Source organism: Cynocephalus volans, chromosome 10 (genome assembly GCF_027409185.1).
Source record: "Cynocephalus volans isolate mCynVol1 chromosome 10, mCynVol1.pri, whole genome shotgun sequence".
NCBI classification, from domain to species: Eukaryota; Metazoa; Chordata; class Mammalia; order Dermoptera; family Cynocephalidae; genus Cynocephalus; species Cynocephalus volans.
This window is the reverse complement of record NC_084469.1, coordinates 87890261-87915594: the sequence shown is the minus strand read 5'-3', so window position 1 is coordinate 87915594 and position 25334 is coordinate 87890261. Positions and strand designations below refer to the sequence as shown.

At 34.7% G+C, this 25334-nt stretch overlaps 1 protein-coding gene across 2 annotated transcripts in view; it reads right to left on the bottom strand.

Moving 5' to 3' along the window:
• Positions 1–11660: 11660 nt before the first annotated feature.
• ZNF507 (zinc finger protein 507) overlaps positions 11661–25334 on the bottom strand; it is a 38912-nt gene continuing 25238 nt past the window's right edge. For both annotated transcript variants that reach the window (XM_063112768.1, XM_063112769.1), the window contains 2 exons: positions 13841–13975; positions 11661–13725 (listed from right to left, as the gene is read on the bottom strand). In XM_063112768.1, the coding sequence (XP_062968838.1) occupies positions 13359–13725; positions 13841–13975 (502 nt within the window). In that variant the 3' untranslated portion in view covers positions 11661–13358. The remainder of the gene's footprint in view (positions 13726–13840; positions 13976–25334) is intronic.

Here is a 25334-nt window from a genome sequence, read left to right as displayed (position 1 = left end):
GGTCTCAAGATTGTAAATTTTTTTATACTTTCTTCTAGTATTTTAAAATGTTCTATCTTTTTAATATGGGGTGAGAGAGATCTGACAGTTTTTTTTTTTTTCAAATTAGAGAGTCAATTATTTCACTATCATCCTTTCCATACTAATTTGCATTACATGCACCACATACTCAGTTCCTATATGTATATGGCCTATTTATAAACTAACTTATTATATTTAAATGATTAAAAAAAGAAATGGTCTTGCAACAGTTCTACATGTTTAAAATTACTGTTTCTTTATAGAATGCTTTGCTACTTGGGAGAGCAATTGGTCCTTCATTATACTTCTGTTAAACACATATCTTAGCAATTTTTGAATATTTATTTGCTCAGATAAACTTTATAATCATTTACCAAGTTCCAAAAAAAGGATCCATGGAGATTTTTAATAGAATTGTATAAGATATATAGAAATGTTTGGGAGAAATGAGATCTTTACCATACTGAGTATTCCCTTACAGGAACGTGTATTCAGTTAAAGACAGTTTGGCCCACTACATATATTTTTCCAACAGTACTTTCATCCAATTTATATTTCTCCATGTTGTCCACAAGGGTTGACTTTTCAAGTGTCTTGATAAAAGTCAGAACAGTAGTCTCCAAACTTTTATCAGACAAAAGCTTTTGTCTTTTCTCTCTCTCTCGGTGTATGTATAAACATATATGTAACTAAAGTAACTACAAATGGAAATCTTAATTATTTTATGCCTGCACCCCATTGGATTGTTTTATACACTCCATGTGTATGACTCCTGTCTGACCACAGAGACAGGGTGTGTCTATGGCACTCTTCTGAGACTGGCAGGGCTCACTTGGTTCTTAGGTGACCTACACTGAGTCCTAGGGATCAGCTTTCTCAGTGCTCATGGATCATTCTAGAGTTGCATAAGAATTGACATTACACTGGATACCTCCTTACCTCCTTTAAAATATTTGTCAATAAATGGCTCCTTCCCTGTGATGGTCTTCAAAAAGGCATTATGAAATATTCTTAGTACTTTTTCTCTTCCTTTGATCAACTTTGTATTAACTAGATTTGTAGTGGTTTAAAATAGTGAAATTTATAGGCACACAATTATCCAAGGATTCTATTAAATAAAGTTAAAGTTAGCAAAGTAAACATGATTTATTTTGTTTCATTTTCTTCCTTAACACCTGCTACTCCTTCAATTCCATGGTTACCACCTACACCTTTTTCATTTTCATGGTTAGAATAACTTTTGCAGTTGATTATTTTTGAATGAGAACATGAACAGTCAAGCTATTCTATTAAAGCAGATGATGTTTTATCACATGAGCTTTTTGCCAAATGTGATGATTCCTAGATGTTAGCTGTTCTAGTCCAAGAATCAGTAGCCTTGGCTGGTCCTTCCAATTTGTTTCCTTGGACTGCTCCAGTGTCATTCCCTGCAAATCAGGCACATATGCAGGTGTCTAAAAACCCCAGAAGCAGATTTTCCCTATTAACAGATGCCAAGGTGCATTATCAGGCTTGTATTTTTTGGTTTTTCTGTAGAAGTAGAGCTTTCAGTGAGAAATGGATGTTTCTAACACTCTCTAATTCAGACATTTTATCATGCCTTGAATTATGGCTAATCTAGCGCTGGGCTGGATTTTCAATAACACTTATCAAATGTTCTCCCCTCAAACCTTCCTGAATTCACCCATGGATAGTGATGAGCTACTGGTTTGTGTTAAGGACTCCTTACGCATAAGAACAATTCACAGGTTTGACTGCAACTGTAGGCCTGAATGCTGCTAGGACACAGACTGTCCCCACAGCTGTGTGGGAGCTGTACTGGGTGGCTTCTGAATTTTAAATAAGGGCTCACCACATGATGGAGGTAACAAATTCACCTCCTCTTAAGGTTTTTAATCACAACCTCTTGATGACCTTTTTGAATTTTCAGTCAAGATAGCAGGAAATGAAGTTTGAAGTATCTTTCTCTTCTCACAACTATTCGTCAACCAGTTCATTTATTTGAGAGCATGTATTCTCAATGGTGATATCCCCTGCTTGTGGGAAGAAAATTGTTCTTGGAGATTGAAAAAAAATTACTCTTTTTATGTATAAAGCACAGATTTACATGCTGTGCCTAAACAGACATACAGTACATCAATCTATGGTATTATGATTTCATGGGGGGGGGATGTTGATTAGGAAAAAATGTCTAAAAAGGATCCTTAGGGGGTGATAATGAAAAAAAGGTTGAAACACTGATATAGACTAGGTTTTAGTGGTTGGGCCCTGGCAGAATCCTGGCAGTGTACTTTTCCCTTTAATGGATTTCTCCATACACAGATGTGGGGAGGGAGGGGCAAGCAAAATGATAGCCGAGGATTCAGTATAGAGTAAGATACAGATTGGGCTGCTGAAACAGTACCTCAGAAAACAGTGGCTTAAACAAGACATTTCTTTTTTTTTTTTTTTTCCTTTTTTTCTTTTTTTAGTGGCTGGCTGGTACAGGGATTGAACACTGGACTTTGGTGTTATCAGTACCATGCTGTAACCAACTGGGTTAACCAGCCAGCCAAGACATTTATTCCTTTGTCATGTAAACAGTCCAGTTCTATGGGACCCATGGTCCTTCTAACCAGGATGTCACACTTTAAAGAAAAAAAAGTTTTTTTTGTGGTAAAATACACACATATTTTATCATCTTAATTGTTTTTAAGTGTATAATTCAGTGGTACTAAATATATTCATAATGTTGCACGACCATCACTACTATCCATCTCCATAACACTTTTCATCTTGTAAGAACTGAAACTCTGTACCCAGTAAACAATAACTCCCCACTCCCTTCAGCCCCTGGCAACCAATATTCTACTTTCTGTCTCTCTGAATTTTACTGAAGTACCTCATATAAATGGAATCATGTCTTTTTGTGATTGGTTTATTTTACTTGGCATAATGTCCTCAAGGTTCATCCATGTTGTAGCATACTGCAGAATTTCTTAACTTTTTAAGGCTGAATGATATCCCATTATATGTACATACCGCATTTTGCTTATCCATTCATCTGTTGATAGACACATGGGTTGCTTCCCCATTTTAGCTATTGTGAATAATGCTTCTATGAACACGGGTGTACAAATATTTCTTTGAGACCCTGCTGTATTAATCCATTTCTATTGCTCATAATAAAATACCTGGAATAGGTAATTTATAAGAAAACAAAATTTATTGCTTACAGTTTTGGAGGCTGGGAAGTCCAAAGTCCAGGTAAAACTTATGGTAAGGGCCTTCTTTGGTGGTGACTTTGGCAAAGCAGGGTCTCACATGGTGAGAATGGTGGAGCAGAGACAGAGACTAACCTCTTCATTCACTCTCTTTAAAGCCACCAGAAACACTCCCATTATTCCAAGAATGGATCAATCCATTCATGAGGGTACAGTCCTCACAATCCAATCACCTCTCCAAGGCCCCACCTTTCAACTACCACAATAGGATCTCCCACCCTCTTAACACTGTCACAGTGGCGACCAAGCCTCCAACATTATTAATACATTACACGTTGGGGAGATGCAATTCAATGTATAATACCTGCTTTCACTTCTTTTGGGTATATACCTAGAAGTGGAATTGCTGGATTACATGGTAATTTTATTTTTTACTTTTTAAGGAGCTGCCATACTGTTCTCTATAGTGGCTGTACAATTTTATATTCCCACAGTGTACAAGTGTTCCAGTTTCTCCACATCCTTGCCAACATTTATTTTTATTTATTAATTTTTTTGATAGTAGCCATCCTCATGGGTGTGAGGTGGTATCAGACTGTAGCTCTAGATTCCCCTAATGATTGGTGATTTTAGCCTCTTTTAATGGGCTTACTGGCCACTTGTATATCTTCTTTGGAGAAACGTCTATTCAAACCATTTGCCCATTTTTGAATTCTTTTGTTGTTGAGTTTTAGGAGTTCTGTATCACACTTGTTCTTGCAGTCAGTGTCAGCTTATCACCACATTCACCTAAGAGCCAGCAGAAAAGATAAAGAAGGGAAGGGAATGGAGTTGCCCTTAATTTTAGGAGCACAGCCCAGAAATTCATATATCACTATTCATATCCCATTAGCCATAATTTTGTCACGTGGCCTCACATAGCTACAAGAAAGGCTGGGAAATACAGTCTAGCTGGGCATCTATGTGCCCAGCTAAAAATTCTACCCCCATGGAAAGGAAGAATGGATGTTGGGGAACAGCTGGCAGTGTCTGCCACAACTCATCTGAAGAGTACCTTGTTTTGAAGGTTAAGGTTGAATGTATATTTTTCATGCACACTATTAGTCTTGTTTCTTTGATGATCATAAACTCTGTAAGCACAAGCAGCATAAGAATTATTTTATAAATAAGCTAATGTGTGGGAATGGCTTAGGACCAAGAAGCAGAACCAGAATAAGTTAGTTATTAGTATCAGTAAAGGATACAAAATCGAGCTGAAAGGTATCTGATTATCTCATTGGCTAGTAAATGCATATTCCCTAATTGCAGACGCCCCCTATTTCATGGGAAAACCTAGATTTCTTTTTTTTAACTAGAAGTCGAATTTTATTGGATAAATTTTACCCGAAGAGCTCTCTCAGGGACATTTAGAAACTCAATTACAAGATGTTTAAGTGTTTGAGTAAATCAACTGAAAGGTGTTATGTAAATACAAATTACTGTGTAGGCAAGATTTGGTGTATTCTTGAATTTCAAAAACCCTTAGGGTATTTAATACAAAGTATAGGCATAGCTAGAATTCAATTCTGGCACTTCTGTTCACACAGAGATGAGTGTTAGTTTAGGGTTTTGTTTTGTTTTACTTAGATATCATGCCCTTTGTTTCTCACTTCTGTGAAAATCCTTTGTGTTTTATAATTCTAGCATAACTGGAAATATGGCTACCAAGCTCTTGTTCCATTTAATCTTTTGAGAGTAAGTTATTTCAGTGGATTATGGTTAAACACAAGTGCTGACTTGATTTTTGCCACTTTTGCTATTTTCCTATCTGATCACAAGTCCACTTGGTGGAACTGGGAAAGCTACTTCCTGTGCCTGCAGGACAGAACTCTACATGAAGAGGCTGGCATCTGGACTGGCCTGCAGGTACACTTCAGAATTAGAACTGCTTTGCACCAGAGTCCTGCAGATGAAATGTCCTTGTGAGACAGGTAGAAGACTGACTCGTGTGAGAACCTGCACAGTCTGGGACAGGTCATTTTGCACATTGTCCAAGAACTTCTGCTTTTCCCAGTCTGATGCATAGTACTCACTCCCATATAGTAAGCAGCTGATATTGAGTGCAGACAGTCCTAAGTACGATTCTCTCTCCTAGGGCCTAAGTTTTGCCAATGCAGCCAGCTCTTAAGTTTATTTAAGGTAAGGGCCATTTTTACATTTTTCTTGTATCCAACACAGTGGGTGAAAATAAGCCATTAATGTCAGTTTATGGGATTGAAAAAATTATACAGCAATGATTATAAGAATTTAATATGATGGTAACAGGGTAATGTTCTAACACTTTCTCCTGGATTGTTTTCTTTTTAGATGTAATGTGAAAATTACATGTAGTATTCTAGGCATTGATAAACCAGGTTTGTCTTTTCTGATATTACATTTTGAGTGTCCTTCTTTGTAACACAAACCATGGTTCTAAGATTCTTTTCCAAGGTTGTGACTAATAGCTTTGATACCATGACTGGTAAGGGCAGTTTAATTTTTTTTCCTCATCCTCAGTTAACGCTCAAACTATGATAGCAACCACTGTTTGAGGTCCTATATAGCAAGGCCCATTATATATAGAGGCACTTTATATATATGTTGCTAATCTTTACAACCCTACAAGGTTAAGTATTACCATCTGTTTTACTGATGGAGAAACTGAGGTTCAAAAAAGGTTGAATGCCTTACTGAAGGTCATATGGCTTGCTGAGCTAGGACTGAAACCAAGAACTGTTGGGCCGGCCCGTGGCTCACTCGGTAGAGTGCGGTGCTGATAACACCAAGGCCCCGGGTTCGGATCCCATATACGGATGGCCGGTTCGCTCACTGGCTGAGTGTGGTGCTGACAACACCAAGTCAAGGGTTAAGATCCCCTTACCGGTCATCTTTTAAAAAAAAAAACAAAACAAAAAACAGTAGAGTGCGGTGCTGATGAAACCAAGAACTGTTCAGAACTGTGTCAGAACTTGACTAGGTATTTTATAGACTATCTTGTTTAACCCACATAACCGTACGAGGTAGGTATAATATGTCAATTTTACTTTTAAGAAAATGGAGGAAATAACTGAACTCCTAGGAGGTTAAAAAAAGAAAAAGCCAAACTATATTCCAAACCAGCTGAGGCAACTGTACACACACTGTGTGCAGCCGTTGGTGGGCTGGACACCAGGCATGTCCTCCCCTTTGCTTCAAATGGGATGTGATGACTGCTTTCTGATTAGGAATAGCTGCAGTCCCCCCCACCCCCGGCCCCATTACAAAGTAAGTTTTTAAAACTGTCAGACAGTACACTGGAGCCTAGATATCAGCTTTTCAGACTGAGCACAGGGTTGCTCCAGGTGGGCACAGAAGCTGAAGAACCTCATTTTAAGTTTTTAAACTTTAATGTGGTGGTACTCTGTATGGACTCCAAGATCATTATAGGGAGGCTGTTTGTGACCAACTGTGTTCTCATGCTTCAGACAGAGAAGGGCTTGGAAAATGAAGACAGCTTTGAAACTACTGGTTTCCTACAATTATTTAATTATTTCAACATAACTATTTTTTTTGCAGAATGACAGCCACAGAGGAGGAGAAATAAATACAGCTTAAGATGTGAACCACATCCTGCTATACTTTTTCTCATAAGCTCGAAATAGAATTTTCTAACACCTTTTGTGGTTGGAAATACTGAATTTAAATAGAACTGCAGATATAAACAAAAAGAGCAAGATGTAGATTGATGTGTCTATTTCAGTAAAATGCAGCCACGGTATTTCTGAAATATGGATACTAAAATTAATAAGTAGAAAAAAATTTGGACACGTGCACTGTCATGACAATAAGCCCTTAAATAACACTAGTAGGTGCTAAAAAAAAAAAGACTTGAATAATGAATAGCATGTTTTATTTTGTTGAGGGTCTCTTTAGGTCACAGTTTTCCATTGTGTGTACATTTAAGATAACATACTTTATTATTAATTTTTAAAACCATATTTGATTATCACTGATACCAGTGGCAATAACATGGATAATTATACTCTTTTTATTTTTCCTTTTAACAAAGGATAAGGCTGAGAAATTAGAAAGATCAAATAGTTGGGTCTGAGCTCATGGCCAAGGATTCATTATTTTCTGGTTTCTGTAAATAACACTCCATTTATCTAATATGTAGAGTCCTTTTAAAACAAAGGCCCCATGTACCTCAGTATTATCATAGAAGTACCTGTCTTTTTGTGTGTTGTGTGTGTGTGTGTTTGGTGGGTACAGGGATTGAACCCTGGACCTTGTTGTTATCAGCACCACACGCTAACCAAATAGAAGTACCTGTCTTATATTCAATTTTGCAAACTGTTACAGAACAGCACCTTTACTGTCTGGATTAAATAACATAACTGTAGTAAATCTGGTTAGTTTAGGAAACAAAAAGACACCAACGTTAAACGATTTTGACATGTGGCAGTAAGAATTTATATTATTAGATGCCTAAAATTAAACTTTTTAATTCAAAGGAAGATCTACTGTAATCTACTTTTGTAAAGCAAATGATTTGAGCAATGATTACCCATAATTGAGGGAAAAAAGTCAGCAGAGGAAAAAAAACCAAAGCTGTCATAATCATACAAACACTTCATTGTTCAAATGATAAACTAGATACTGTATATTTATTAATGTACCACCAGAAAAATAAGGTCTACAGTACCCTAACACAGTATGCAAACTGGGTTTTGCTGCACATGTAGGACTCTGGAAATGGTTTAAGCATCTTACACTCACTTGGATTCTGAGATATACACCAAAACACACTACCTAAGTAAGCCTATCATATGGTGCCAATTAAAAACAGAAACTTCTCTAAGAATTTAGAGCCCAAAATGTTCTCATTTTACATCTTTTCTGATTGATTTGGAAGTAATCTATGTAGGAGAGTACTGTGACTTTCTTAGCTGTGCCAGTTTAATCAACAGCTTTACGCCAATGCCAACTACACAACCTCCTCCCTGGCCCATGGATTTGGCTTTAGTCACACATACTATTCATTATGAAGAGGTCATAAGACTCTTCTCAGTATATCCTGGATTATTCAAGTCAATTGTCACCCCAGTTGAGTGGATTACTGTGGTTACCTTGCACCATGGTTACATATGCAGGTGGTGTGACATCATCAGTTGTACTGCCCACAGCAGTGAAAGGGTGAAGCAGTGAGGGCTAACATCGACACTGTAAAGTTGTCAGAAGGAAAATGATACTTTTTATAGCAGCATTATGTATTATTTATGTGTTATTTTAAACAAATTGTGTTTGACTTTAATAACAGATCATGAAGTAGTGAATTGGGTTAAAGTCATAACATAAGGATAAGAGCTGTAGAAGAGCAGGTAGACTGCAAAAATCACTAAGAAACAATATAACTTAGTTATAAAACACTGCTATAAAAAGTTTTCTTTATAAAAAGCTTTTTCTTTCTGGTAGATTTTTAAGTACAGGTTAAACCACTGTTCTAGTACAGAGGTCAGCAAACTTTTTCTACCAGACAGTAAATAATTTGGGCTTTGTGGGCCCTACAGTCTCTGTCACAATTATTCAGTGCTGCTGCTGTACCTTGAAAATAGCCATATATGATATGTAAACAAATGGGTGTGGCTGTGTTCCAATAAAACATTATTTACAAAAACAGGTGGCAGGCTGGATTTGAAGTGAGGGTCATGGTTTGCCAATCTCTTTTCTATACCAGGGCTGTCCAAAAGAAATATAATGTGAGCAACATATACAATTTAAAATTTTTTAGTAGCTATGTTAAAAAAAAAAAAAGAGGTTAACTAATTTTAATAATATATTTTATTTAACTTAATATATCCAAAATATCATTTCAACATGTAAACAATATAAAAACTATTAATGAGATACTTTACATTCTTTTCTGTACTAAGCCTTTGCAACTGTTGTGTATTTTACACATAGAGCATATTAGCCATATTTCAAGTGCTCAATAGCCACATGTGTCTAGTGATTACCAAAATGGACCATGTGTTCCACACATTCCTTGTGAGGACTTCTACAGTGAATTTGGAGTTTAGTGACACAGTGTTGGGATTTGGTTCTTGAAAGCTAGGGGATATGATGTTGCCTCTGGGGAAGATAGGACAAAGGATTACAGATATTGGGAAGAAATATTTGGCCTCAGTCACTTTAAGCTGAGTGGGCCCAGGACTTTAGGGCACAAATTGATAACCAGACAAATGATACAATCAGATGATGTAGTGTCACTTGCCAATGAAACAAATCTGATATCAAAAGATATTTGATATAGACTCAAGGTGTGAACAAATTATTATAATGTTTGGCCTTCAATAAAGAATGCTAATAATTGTCATTAGCAGAACTAGTCTTTAGCACTTTGACTACAACAGAATTGAAAGCGTATCACATAAACATGATTTGGAAGATAAAATGAACTGTATAGCATAAAGGAAAAAAAAACTTCAAAATGAGATAGAATTTAAAAAATGATTTAAAAAGGTAAATGCTTTTTCAATTATCTTTGTGTAACAGAGTTTAATGCTAGTTAGCAATAATTTAATAAGTTACCAAAGTTTAATCATATGCCTTAGTTTAACCCTTGGGAAGCTTTTAAGTACTTAAATACAACTTTCTAAGTAATCAAATCAACATTTCCAAGATAAGAAGGTTCATATCCTACTGTTAATAAAACTTAGAGGCAAGTGTTTTTAACAAAAAATTTATTACCAAAATACAATATTAAAGTCAATACATGACAAACTCCTGTAAAGCAAAATAAATTATTCTAACATTGTACAGATTTTCCCAAAGGTAGTTAAAGAAGCGATATAGATCTTGCTCCACTGTTCTGAACAGATAAACTGTTCTACCATGAACACAATCCTAGAGTTTTGCTTTAAGGCATGCAGCTCAATGTGCAGGATAATTTTACAAAACGCAAATCATCCTATTTATATTATAAGATACAGTGTCAGAATTAACTGTAGTCTTTACATGTCAGTGTTCCAGAAATTTTTATACTTTGGCTATAGAAGCAATGCCATAGTGTTACACAATACTTATTTCTTAAAAAAATACATGTATTCATGTCCATGAATATCAAACTCAAATTTCTATTAAATATATTTTATAGAATATTACTTAGAGCACCTTGCTGTACAATAAAAAAAAGATTAAATAAGTGTCTATGAAAACTAAAAATATAATGTCTCAATAGAGAAGACTGCTTATCTTTGTCAAGCCAAGTACACTGTGGGAAGATACATGTAAACATGGATGCCCACCATTTGTTTTGTGAGAAAAAACAGAGAAAATAATTATGAAACCACCAACAGCTACCTTGAATAGAATGAAAGACCTGGAACAGAGGCTTCAGACTGTGTACATTGCACTGTCTAGTTGCAGAACTTAGTCTACAGATCAAATGGAATATAAGCATGGTATTGTTGGAACACTGGGGACATCAACCATATTCTAGATTATTAGAGAAAGGAAGAAAATGATAGAGCTCTGAAAAGTATTTATAATGATCAGAATGCATCTTCTTCCTCCCCATCTTTGCTGTATCCAGTAAGTTTCTTTTAAAAACTATTTTCACTATCATATCTTAGATTGTAAGTGTTCAGAGAGAAAACAAATACTATGAGCTACGTATGACAAAAAATCTAGTACAAATAAAAGTTTCTCCTATAAAGGGAATTCCTACTGATTATTTTAATAGCTATCTCTTTAACAATTACAATTGCATATTTAATCTTCATTATTACTCTTAGAAAACTCAACATTGTTCTTGGTAGAGACACTTAACTTAAGGCTTGCCACAATACAATAATGGGAAGGTACAGAACATCCTTGGTATACAGTTCCTCCTACAGGCTAGGAGAAAGATTTTAAGGACATTCTAAGGCCAGAATCAGATGAAAGATTAAATGCTTTGAACTTCTGGGTTAGTTTTTCCCCATGAACAAGGGGAATTTTTAAGCCCATAATTCCAAAAGGAAAATTTAAGTAACAACCAACAGAAGTGGTTTAAAGAAATGAAGAAAAGTAATTTGAAAATTCACACTATTGAACTTTTTTGGTTATTAATATTTTCCAAATGATTACATACAATTAAAGCTAAGGAAAATTGATAAAAGAAAATTCTTCTAAGGTTGCTAATTTTCAGAATAACAGATTTTTATAAAGAAATACCAAGTCAGAGTAACCAGCAATGAAAAAATTGACCTACAATATAAATGGCAACAATATGAGTGATAATAATGGAGCCATTTAAAATATTTGATTTGATTTTGAAATTAAATATAAATGTATAATTTAGTATATATAAATTCACTTTATCTTTCTAAAAACCACATATCAGAAATGGATTAACTTTCATAAATAAATTAAAGCTATCTAAATCAAAGAGCTGCAGTTACAATAAATTCTGTTTATTTAAATATCATTATAAATGAGATTAAAAAAACAACAACAAATCATACAATGTTTCAAGATGCCTGGCCCCACTAAGTAGTTCCTAATACTATCTTAAAAATATTAATTCTTCAATTCATACCTGGACTTTGGGAACAGAATTCTTTCCTAAAGCCTGTCTACACAGTATCCCATTCAAGGTTCTAAGTTTATCAGAGTCACAGATGTTAGAAATCAATTCTAGATGTTAGAAATCAATATTCAGAATATTCAGATATTCAGAAATAGCACCGTGAAGATGGTGCACTGAACTGTGCACCAGCATTTTGACTTGTAGACAGAATTTAACAAAACAATATAAAGCAAAACCCCTGTTTTCTTCACTCTTAGAAATAATTATGACACAAAATGTGTAATTAACAAGGAGAAGATGATATCTCTTTGATGGCGTTTTAATGCAAAAGCATTTCTTAGTTGATTTTCCATATGTCCTATCACACTCTTAAGGAAATAGAATTTCCTAGATAGGAGAAATCCTATAGACTAGCCAAATGCTGTGAGTTATTAAAATTTTTACAATAACCTAAATTTTTACTATATCTTAGTCACATTTGGTTATTCCTCTTCTGCTAAATATAACTAAATTAATAAACCCTGAGAATGAAGATCTCAGTAGCAGTACTCATTTTAAGGGACTGATGAATTTCACTCCTCATCTCCCAACTGATTTTTATCTCAAGGCTCAAATTATTTCCAAGGCCTGATGATCAAATGCAAATTATCACTTTGTTGCTTTAAGAGACTCTTTTAGATAGCAGGTGTGATCTCATTTAGCAGAGAGGATTAGAAAGTGTAAGTAACTAGGGAGAAAGTGTGCCGTGTTCTGTGAAACACTCGGAAGAGAACCTTTGAGAAGTGCACTGGGCTCAACGAGTTACCATTTCTATGAACTTGATATTTGGTTTCAGTCTAGTGGGAATTCACCTATTTCCTCCTTTGCCCACAAGAAACCCACTGTAAGTTTAAGACAATAATTTACTTCTTAAATGCCTATTTATAATCCAGATTTGGATTTAGAGGTCTCTTCTTTTTTAACGAGTAAAGGGACATATCTTAGATTGAGTATATGATTAATTCCTATCACTTTAGGGAAAGATTTTAAAGACCTCCAATTAACTGTTTCCTTGTTGACTGTTGGTGACACCAAAAAGAACCCTCTGAGAGCTGCCTCCCATTTCTCACAAGAGGCATGTTATTCTACAGTTGGCATGTTGAAAGTGAGAATGAAGAAAACTAACCTCTGAAGAATGTGACACTTTTATAACAGTAAGTTTCAGAATAGTTCCTGAAAAGTCATTTCTTAGCTCTTTTCCTTGCATTTCTACACTATAATAAGCTTTTAATAATAAATACACTCAACACTAAGAAGGGATGACAGAAGGTTAATACAGGATTATATCTCTGCTTCCTCCTTAAGCAATTTCTCTTCACTCAAAATATTTAAATATCATTACTACTTATCCATGTGGAATTCCTTTTATTGCATTAAAAGTCTGGCTCCAAAGTCACATCTGTCATTTCCTCAAAAATCACCCCAACTATTTCTTCTGTGTCTGGTAAGTTATTTGACAGCTCAAAGGTAAGACTGGTTTAAAGGAATCCTCTTCTACCATTTTCCTCTTCAAGTAATTATTCCATCTAATTTGTGTTTACAGTTGCACTGTGGTCCTTATTTAGGATAATGTTTACAATTTCACCCTCATGCTCTTTCATATGATCCAAGAGATTTTCTTTGCTGGTTGATTCAAAACCACAAATACAACAACAGAATAGTAAAACACAATATTCCATACCAGGAGGGGCAAGACTGGAGTTTTTTTCTAAATTATATGAGGTATTATTTGTAGGGCTCATTTTCTCATTTTCGTTGGGACCTATAACTTCATTGGAAGTCTGGGAAATCAGCTCTGAAGATGACACCAAATTCTCTGAACTTCCAGTGATAGGATCAGTTCTGTCTTCACTGCTGTTTAATAGAGTCTTTCCAGAGGATTTCCCCAGAACTCTTAAAAACAAAACAAGACGCATCAAACCTTGAGTTGTCTATAATGTAGGACTAGTAGATTTAATCCTAGCTTTAATTTACGTATAGCAATAAAGGGAGGGGGTAGGATCAATACCTGCCACTTTGTGAAATTGCATCATTAATAGCCTTGTTTACTTGTTCATAGTTATAATTTTGGTCACTTGCGTGCTTCCACATATGCGACTTCAAAGAGGGAGGATGGCTGCATACATACCCACACAAAGAGCATCTGAAAGACAGGTATGAGAAGAATCAGAAAGATCCCATAACATCATTTAAAATATTGTAATGATTCTGTAACAATTATTAAATTCGTTCTTCTGAAGCCTTATTCCACATATCACATTTCACTGAATCTATGATGTCACTGGTTCTAAGAGGCAGATCAGTTTCAGAGAGGCCCTAGAATTAATGTCCTAGAATCAAGCAATGAAAGAAGGTATTTTATATTATAAAGAATTTATAAGCATCAAGAAGAACATCCCAGATTACTTTAGCTATTCCAATATTTGGAAAGATTTCCAATACAGTAATATACAAAGTCTTTGCTCTAAATTATTTAACCACACACACAAAGAAAAACATACAAAATAAATACTCTATACCACTGAATTCCTTAAGAAAGCAATAAGGAATTAAATGATTTTCAACATGAACTTTGCACTTATTTACAGATCTACAGGAAATGGAAGTAGTAGTCCTGAAAAAGCTTCAACAATTTAGATTTCATAAATAAAAGATAATTAATAATCTTAAAAAAGTTTCTATTTAAAAAATTATTGTTCCACATACTGTATTTGGGTATACTTGGTAAAAATCTGAATTTAAGAATGAAGTGCTTTTTAAAAAAAATTAATAGACTTTACTTTTTAGAGGACTTTTAGGTTTATAGAACGAACTAGTGAGATAGTAGAGAGTTCCCATATACTCCCTCTCCCCTGCACCCAGGTCCTTCTATTATTAACATCTTGCATGCTCTTGTGATACAGTTGTTACAACTGATGAACCAGTATTGATATACCATGTTAGTAGTAACTAAAGTCTACAGCATACATTAGGGTTCACTGTGTTGTACAATTCTATGTGTTTTGACAAATGTATAATGGCATGAACCTACTATTCCAGTGTCATACTGAATAGTTTTACTGCCCTAAAAATCCCGTCCTCCACCTATTTATCCTTCCCTCCCAAATCCCTGGCAACCACTGATCTTTTTACTGTCTCCATAGTTTTGCCTGTTCCAGAACATCATATAATTGGAATCACAGCAATATGCATTTAAGGGTTCCTCCATGTCTTTTCATGTCTTGACAGCTCTTTTCTTATCAATGAATAGTATTCCACTGTATGGACATATCACAGTTTATTCATTTACCTACTGAAAGACATCTTGGTTGCTTCCAGTTTTTTGTAATTATGAATGTGGCTGCTATAAAACTTTATGGGCAGGTTTTTGTGTAGAAAATTTTTGTCATCTGGGTAAACATCTAGGAGCACAATTGCTGGATTGTATTGTAAAACTATGTTTATCACAGAGAAAATCAAATGGCTTAAAAGTAAATAAAACAAATATTAAATACAGACAAGGACTAAACTCTTTCTAACCTACATCCAATTTAACTTTATGACAGCATGCAGCAGTATTCTTTTGTTATATATCCTGAGGAATCAGGTCTAAGACCAAGGGTCTTTGACCTCAAGAAACACCAGCTCACTTAAAGGTAACAAACAGGCAATTCTTGATAAAACTTCCAAGAAACTCAAACATAAGAAAAGATGTTCAATCTCACTAATTATCAGGGAAATGTATTATACCCATAAAATTGGCAAAGATGAACAAGTCTGATAAGATGTGGGGTCTGATAAGATTCTTCAGAGATGTGGAGAAATGGAAATGCACAAACTGCATGTATGTATGTATAAGCAATACCTATTACGACAGAAGAGGCACACACATGTAACCCCACAAATTCAGTTCTAAAGACATTCTTGTATGTCATAAGGACACATAAAAGAATGATCACTGTGAACACAAATAGCAAAAAGAAGCATACAACCCACAACCACTTGTTCTTCCACAAGGACATGGAAACAAATTGTTTTTTTTTTATATAAAGGAACATTATAAGGTGGTTAAAATGAAAGAACTAGATCCACATTTATCACCACAAATGTCAGTAATGATCAACAAGAAGAAAAAGTTACATATATGTGAGGAAAGCGGAGTCAGTATAGACAGGCGCCCTCGCTTCATATCCTGCTGGGTATGATTCAGCACATCCTTTGTAAACAAGTTATGCAGCAGTAGAGTTAGTGTGCATGTGCTCCTCCCTGTGTACCCCTTGGCTCGGGGCTGCTATTTTGTGTACTTTCAGTGTTGAAGGCAGTGGCTTTGAACCGCTGCTGGGAGGAGCTCGCGTCTAAGTGTCTAAAAATAAAGCATGTTTACTTTGCCGGTGGTTGCTCCGTATATCTTTCGATTACCTGGCTCAGGACCTGCACAGGACTGGGAAGAAGAATCTGAGATTTCAGCCCGACAAGATATTTGTTTGGTATACAATTTTAACAAACTATTATAACATCAAAAATAACAATATATATTGTTTAATACATATGTATATACACAAATACATGTTACAATATATATTTATATACACTTGTATATGATGCATGTATACATATACACACACATATACATTATATATACAGTGAAGTTATTTAAAAATTCCTGGAAATAACAGACATCTATATCAGAACAACAGGTTACTTCTGTGAAGGAAGGCGTAGAGAAGTTAAGAAAGTGAGGTTTTAGTTGTACCTACAACATTTTCTTTCTTTAACATGTGGTATGTATGAAATATTTCATTATTTAAATATTTAAAAAATTGTTAGCCTATTCTTTTTAAGACTTTATAGCTAACATAATAAAACAAAATTGTCACGTTATTGACCACACACAAAAAATTAACCTTGATTCATTTTATTTTAACTATTTACACCTGAAATGCATTAATTTTTTGACAAACCTCAATAAGTGTTTTCAGTAACATCTTTAGAAAAGGGCCAGTAGTTGGCAATCACTCCTACCCCTAATCCATTCGACTCAATGTCTGTATCTATTACTGTGCTGGTCACGTACATTGTGGTGTGTTGTATGGTGTGGTTACAGTCCCCTGATCAAGTGTCTTTGGATCAGTCACCTGAAAGGAGCAATTGCTCTGGGCCACTGTGGCTGGGCACCCAGCTCGACAGTGGGTGAGAGATACTCACTTGTTTCCATCTACTACTTCCACCAAGTACAAAGTACCTTTATACATGTCGAACACTTACATGGTAATTTATAATATAAATACCTTTGTATTTATGTTAAAGGGAAACATACATGAAATTTGGTTCTTCAGATTACTTGTCTCCTCATCTATATTCAGACTGTTGCCTTGAAGCCTCACCAGAAAATTCTTTCTCCATAATGAGCCGCAGAATGCTGCAGACAGCAAGGGGTCTCCCAAATGAAAAGTCAGTATTATGCAACAAGAACTTCATATTTTGAGAAAACTGGGTCAGAAAATGAACACCAGAAATTGCAAATTTATCCTACAGAACGTCTTCAATGTTATTCAAACCTTTTAAAAAGACTGATGAAATATTCAGTTAGATAACTGCTTTCCTTTTTTAAAAAATAAACTTCTAGGTTTAGAATAGTTAGTTGAGTTTCCCCTCTTGGTAATATGTTACAATGTTGTGGTACATCTGTCATAAATAAGGAGCCAATGTTGATACATTATTATTAACTAAAGTCCATACTTTATTCAGATTTCCTTGGTTTTCATCTAATGTCCTTTTTCTGTTCTAGTATCCCATCCAGGCACCACATTACATTTAGTCGTCAGTCTGCTTAGAATCTTCTATACTGTAATAGTTTTTTCAACTTGCCTTGTTTTTAATGACCTTGACAGACTTGAGGAATACTGGTCAGGTATTTTGTAGAACATCCCTCAGTGTGGGGTTGTCTGATGTATTCCTCATACTTAGACTGGGTTTATGGGTTTTGGGGAGAAAGACCACAGAGGTAAAGTATCATTTTCATCATATCATACTATCAGGATGACTTATCTCTGTTGATGCTGACCTTGATCACTTGGCTGAGGTCAGGTTTCTCCACAGTAAAGCTACTCTTTCTTATCCCCTTCCCATTGTACACTTTCAAGGGAAGTCTCTACGTGCAGTCCACACGTAAGGAGTGGGAATTATAATCCACCTCTTTGTGGGCAGAGCATCTACATAAATTATTTGGAATACTTCTGCACAGGAGATTTGTCTATTCTCACCCACTTAACTATTTATTCAATCATTTATTTATATCAGCATAAGCACATGAATAATTATTTTCTACTTTAGGATATAGTTCAATACTACATTATTTATTTTTTTTGCTCAAATCATTCCAGCTTTGACTACTGGGGACTCTTTCAGTTGGCTGCTATGTCCCGTTGACATAACACTATAGGTTTGTTTTTTTGAGCACTTACTTGCCGGTACTACAAGATGCTTCAGGATCATCTTGTATATTCCCTACCCTAGTCCTAGATTAGATCAATCATTTCTGTAGTTTCTATTATTGAAGAGTGGTATCGGAAACCAAGATTTGGATGCTGGGAGAATTGTTTTAATTTTGTAAATAACTTTTTCCTGATTTCAAAAACCCATGTAAAAACTTAGACATACACAGGAAAAAACAAAGAAAATAAAAATCACTGATAACATTACTGGTAGATACAACCAATATTATCAATTTTGTGCATATTCCGCAGTCTTAAAAAAAATTATTTTTATAAAATTAGGATTATGCATGTCTACTGTTTTGTTAATATTCCCAAATATAACTTAAATTCCCTACAATAAAATATTTAATGGCTGTCTAGTATTCCATTACTCAATGAAATTGGTGGAATTCCCTCCACAAATTCCCTATTGTTTCACACAAAAAATATAATTCTAAAAACTGAAAATAATCTTTGAATAAGAATTTTACGCACTTAAGACTTTTGATAAGGTGTAAATTGTACACCAGCATATGCTCATTCTTTTAGAGGAGGCTTATTCTAGGAATATGGACAGTTCAATATTAGGAAATTTATTACTATGATTCACCATTTGAAAGGATCAGAAAAGTGATATTTTCATCGTTGCTGAAACTTAATCTAAAAATAATTCAATAACCATTAAAAAACCTTTTATTATGGAAATTTTTAAACAAAGACAAAATTATAAAGAAAAGTACAATGAATCACCATCACACGGCTTCAATAATTAATTACTGGCATTTTGCTAATCTTGTTTAATGTATACTCCCAACTTAAATTTCCTTGATTTTTGTATAAATATTTTATTCAAATTAGGATCAAAACAAGGTCTGTGTATTGCATTGGGTTGTTACATATCTTAAGGCTCTTTTTATCTATAATTGTTCTTTCTTTCCTCCGCCCCGTCATGCAATTCATATGTTGAAGAAACCAGTCGTCTGCCTTATAGAATTTCTCATATTATGAACTGCACTGATGACTTTCTGATGATGTAGTTTATCATGTTCCTAATCTCTCTTACATTTATTGTAAACTGGTAGTGAGATCTAGAAAAGGATCTCAACCTCAGCACTCTTGACATTATGGGCTAGATAATTCTTTATTGTGGGGGCTGTTATGGGTATTGTAAGTTGTCTAGCAGCATTCTTGGCTTCTACTTACTAGATGTTAGTAGCAGTTACCCAGTTATGGCAAACAATAATGTCTCCAGGCATTGCTAAATGTCCTCTGGGAGGCACTGCTAAATCATCCCTGGTTAAGAGCCACTGATCTAGAGGTTTCATTAGATTCAATGTCAGATTTTTAAAAAATTTCTATTTTTTTGCAAATATACCTCATGGGTACACCTGTCTTCCCTAACACCTCACATCAGGAGGCACTTAGATCAGACACACAACACTTAAACCCAATACACACTCTTAATAAAACTCCTCTACAAAATAGTATGGACAATTCCTCAACATGATAAACTATACCTATCTCAACCCCAAAACTAGTATAAAGCTTAACGAGGAAACACTAGAAGCATTTCCATTCAGCCCATGAACAAAACAAGGATGTTTAATATCTCCAGTATTTTTTAGTGTTGTGGAGGTTGTAGCCAGTTCAATCAGATAAGAAAAAGAAATTAGAGGTATAAAGGGTGAGAAAATTATTTGCAGATATTATAATTATATAGCTGGACAAACGAACAGAAAATTAAAAACTGTTACAAATAGTAAGATACTTAGTAACGACATAAAGCAAACATTCTGTACAGATGAACAACTTTCCTATACAAGAACAACAATATTAAGATGCTAGGAGGAGGAAAAGACACAATTTATAGTAGCAACAGAAAAAAAACCAAAAAAAAGAATAAGCCTATCAATAATTATGTGTGTGGGGGGGCAGTCCTTGCTTTGCACAGTTGATATGCATGTATTTCAGTTACCATGGCTTAAACATCATCAGTCCCCCAACAGCATGATACAAATTTCAGTTACTTACTGGTATAGGGATAGTATCTGTGAGTAATTGTAGAGTACAAACTTCACTAGCAGCTCTTCAGTCTACTATGTAAACAGAGGTGCATCATGATCAGAGACCAATCATGTCACTCCTTTCAAAGTCTGTCAGTGATTGGTCACTGTGCATCTATTCAGTTCACTCACAGATGCAAAGCATGTAGTTGTATTGCCTCCTTGCCTCCCAGTGATAAGGCCATATGACATTTTACAAAATGCATAATCGAAAGTGGGGAATTGGCCAACAAAATGGAAGTGCAGCAAAAAACCAAAAAGTGATAACACTGGAAGCGAAATTAGACATAAACATACATGGCGTTATAGAACAAATAGCTGACTAGAGGAATGTCGACACTGCCAGCATCAAAGAAACTGGATCTGTAGCCAGTGAATCTTAGTGAAGGTGAACTTAATGACATACATGAGGTATGTGGTTTCCAGAGGGAGTTAAGCTGGCAAAAAATTTCAAATTAAAGGAACTCTTAGAGATATTTCATAATAAAGAGCTAAAAATAAAACATTGATAACTGATCCACACTTAAAAAGGACAAGTGACAATTTGTTAAGGCATAGAAAAGATGTTCACTCCATATTGTAAGGGATACAATGAGAAGGCAAACACTGTTCAAACTACTCTTGATTAGTTTCTTAGAAAGCGATAAAACACTTTAATTCTCAAAGTTTCTAAGTTTTAAATTACAGTGTGCTATATCGTCTGGAATGTTTGTGGCCTCATGGAATTCTTATGTTGAAACCTAACGTCCAAGGTGACAGTATTAAGAGATGGGGTTTTTAGGAGGTGACTAGTTCATGAAGGCAGAGCCCTTGTGAATGGGATTAGTGCCTTAATAAAGGAGGCCTGAGGGAGCTTTTTGCCCCTTACACAATGTGAAGACATGGTAAGAAGGTGCCATATTTGAAGCAGAGACTGAGCTCTCCCCAGACACCAAATCTGCTGGTGCCTTTATTTTGCCTTTCCAGCCTTCAGAACTATGAGCAACAAATTTTTGTTTTTTATAAATTACCCAGTCTAAGGCATTTTGTTACAGTGGCCTAAACAGACTAAGACACAGTGTACTAAATAAATATTAGTTTTACTATTTTTTATTTCCCTATACATTTATAAATGATAGTAAGGATGCTTTTAATGTTTCAGAATAAAATTTAAATGTCATGAAATGGTTGTAATTTTCCTCATTAATTATTAAACTTGCTTTGCATGGTTTCAACTTGCACAGTTATTTTTATGGTCTTGCACTATTGAACAAACCAAGGATTACCTGTGTACATATAAACATACATATATATCTGTATGTATATACACACATACAAAATAAGATATGTACACAATAATATACTGAAAACAACTTTAAAATACTACTGAGGTACAGAACAGATGACTTCAAGAAATAGGAAACCCCATACTTGTATAAAGTTGTTAATTCTTTCCAAATTAATCTAGAAGTTTAACATGATCCCAATACAAATAAAAACAATTATTTAAAGAGGAAATTAGACAAGCTGATTCTTAAGTTCATATGTGTGCTTGCCTGTGTCACCCATTCAAAACAACAAATAAGAAGTTGAAATCTACAAAATCTACATACTTAACTCCATTTCCTTACCACCATTTCTCACACAGAATTTGGTTTAATTTGGATATATAATTTAAAAATGTTATACTGGGAAACTCATCATATGAGAGTGGTTTAAAGTGTATATGTAATTAAAAAAATAACAAAGACTGTATACACAGCATCTACTAAAGAAGAACATAACCACTACCTTAAGAGCTCTTGCTGTGTTCCTCAAAGAGGCATCACTTTTCTGAATTTTGTATTGTATGATTTGCTTGCTTTTTCTTAGTTTTACCTCTATGCATCCCTAAACAATTGTTTATTTGCATGTTTTCAAGTATATAAATAGAACCCTACTTTATGTATTCTTCTGTGACTTGCTTCTTTATCTTCAGTTCAATGTTTCTGAGATTCATCCATACTAACAGTTACAGCTCATTTACTTTACAGGGTACCTGCTTTTACTTCGATTTTTACCTCTGCAATTTCCTGATTTCCCTGCCAAAATCTGCAGAGGTAAAGTGAGCTAACAGGCCATCCTATGTAGGGATCTGAAGCTGTGGCCTTGGTGTTATCAGCACCACACTTTCCCAAGTGAGCCACGGAAAGCCCTAGAGGAAAAAACATTTAAAAATTGTTTTTAAGGACTGGCCCATGGCTCACTTGGTAGAGCATGGTGCTGACAACACCAAGTCAAGGGTTAAGATCCCCTAACTGGTCATCTTTAAAAAAAAAAAAAAATTGTTTTTAATACTTATACAGCATTTTAATTATCAAGCAACAGAGAGTCTTTCAGGTTATCTAGTCTGCATTGTCTAAAATGGGAGCCCTGCTTACAGATGTTTAGTTTATTTTGCTGAGCTAATTTTTGTCCTACTCAGCTGGTCAGCAAATGCTGTCTTTACTTAAAGCTTTTTCTGATTATATACTTATATTCCTTGTACAAAAATGGAATATACAGGCAAGTACAAAGACAAAATCTAAAAATTTACTTGCATAAATTCCCAGTCTTTTTTAATGTACCTATGTAGATCTGAAGCAAAAGTGGAATCATAGTATAGATTTTTAATCCTATTTTTGATAATACTCCATGCTTATTTTTTCAACTTAAAAATTATGCTTTTTCAATGGGGTATAGTACTCCATCCCATGAAAGTATAACGTAACAATTCTACTAGTATTATAGAGCTAGAATATTTTTGATCTTTTTGACATTATAAACAAGGCTGTAACAGACATTTTATCAGTCTAAATGCATGCTGATTATTTTTTACCCCAAGAATCTTTAAGAATAACGAAGAAAAAAATGAACTAATAGGATATAGAACATTACTAGTATTCCTTTGAAACATCCTGTGTGCCCCACTTTGATTCTTCCTTTTCCTTTCCCAGAGGGAAGAACATTCCTGGGCTGTGAGACACAGCCAGTTTTAAGGCTTTGATGTATCAGCATTTACTATGTCAGGGAGAAACCAGATATGATAAAATAAGCATATTTAAATTAATAATGGCTATTTATATAAGTAGTGAATCGCATATTCCAGAAATAATTACTGAAATTACTTTTAGAATAGTTTGTGAAGGAGACATATACACCTTAAACAGTGACAACAGCTAAAATTTACAGTGAAATATTCACTATCGGACATGTTCTTTTGTTAATAATTCAAACTGAGTAATTTACAAGCTAACTTAGAATCTTTCATTTTCAATAGCTTTCCTACATAAAAAATGCATACAGATGAAGCCTTTTACTTTCTTGCTCTGATCTTTTCAAATTTTTCTCTCCCATTCTATTAGGCAAACACTTATTTCTGTAAATTTTGCTGATTTGGTTAATCAATATCCTTTAATATGAAGAAGTCCTAAAAATCTTTTTTAAAGAGAGGAAGGGAGAGATAAAACAAGAGCAGTCTCTTAACAACTAAGCCCTAATTCCATGAGTACTTTCCTTGGACTGGTGCAAAGTCTGTTCCTTAAGGACCCTTACAATGGTGAATATTCATGGAAAGATCTAAGTATGAAAAAAAGGTGAAGAGTCTAAAGATGGTGGCCTTAACAGTGAAGGGTGCCATGGCACTGTGTATGAGTATTAGTCGGCCTGTTGCTTTTGTCAGAAAAATTTCTTGGACTGTGGCGGCCAGTGATCTGACAGCACACTTTGCACAGTTTGGCCATATATGAAAGTGCATTGTACCATAAGTGCATTGGCCATATATGAAAGTACATTTGACAGAGACTGACTTTCACAGAGGTATGGGTTGGATTTACATTTCTTAAGAAGAAGTTCAGAATGTATTATAACAGGAAACTCATATTATTGATGGAGTAAAACTCCATGTTCAAGCTCAAAGACCAAAAATTTTGCAAGGGGATCAAACATCTGATGAAGAGAAAGATTTTTGAGACTATTACTGCCTATTAAATAAAGTAAACATAACCGAGAACAAAAAGGAAGAAAAAAAGGATGGAATAAATCAATAAGGTTAAGCACCTACTAAAACGATTTCAACTGATTAGATAGGAAAGTATATGATGGGAGAACCGCAACTTCAAAGTTATGCAAAGGTGGCCTAAATTCATTTTTACTCTCTTTTTTGGAATATGTTTCCTATACCTATAGTATTCATTTTCCATTCCTTCTCCACTTCCCCTATAAAATTCCATTGAGCAAACCAAATTCTCTTAGTTTAAAAAAAAAGAGTGAATCACTATTATACCGTCATTCTTTCTTATTTACTTCACTGCCCTTATTTTCTGAAATTATCTTTACTTATTTATCATCTATCTTTTATGAAGATGTAAATCCCATGACCAAGTGTTCTGCTGAGTTAGAAAATGAACAGCTGACCCTATTCCAATCTGACCAAAATACATGTAGAATCCAGAGAAAGGAAAAATGATAGAAAATATGTTTTGACAGCACGGTACTGACATAAAAACAGAAACACAGACCAATGGAACAGAACAGAGAGCCCAGAAATAAATCCAAACACATACAGTCAACTAAATTTTCAACAAAGGCATGAACAGGACACAACAGGGAAAAGACAGTCTCTCAATTAATGGTGCTAGGAAAACTGGATTTCCACATGAAAAAGAATGAAATTGGATCCTTACCTTACACCATACACAAAAATCAACTAAAAATAGACTAAAAACCCAAAACCATAAAATTCATAAAAGAGAATATAGGGGACAAGCTCCTTAACACTGGCCTTGGCAATAATTTTTTAAATATGACACCAAAGAGTCAGGCTACTAAAGCAAAAATAAATAAATGGGATGACATCAAACTTAAAATCTTCTGCACTGCAAACAACCAAAAAAATGAAAAGGTAACTTATGAACAGGGAAAAAATATTTCCAAACCACATATCTGATAAGGAGTTAATACTCGAAATTTATAAAGAACTCTTACA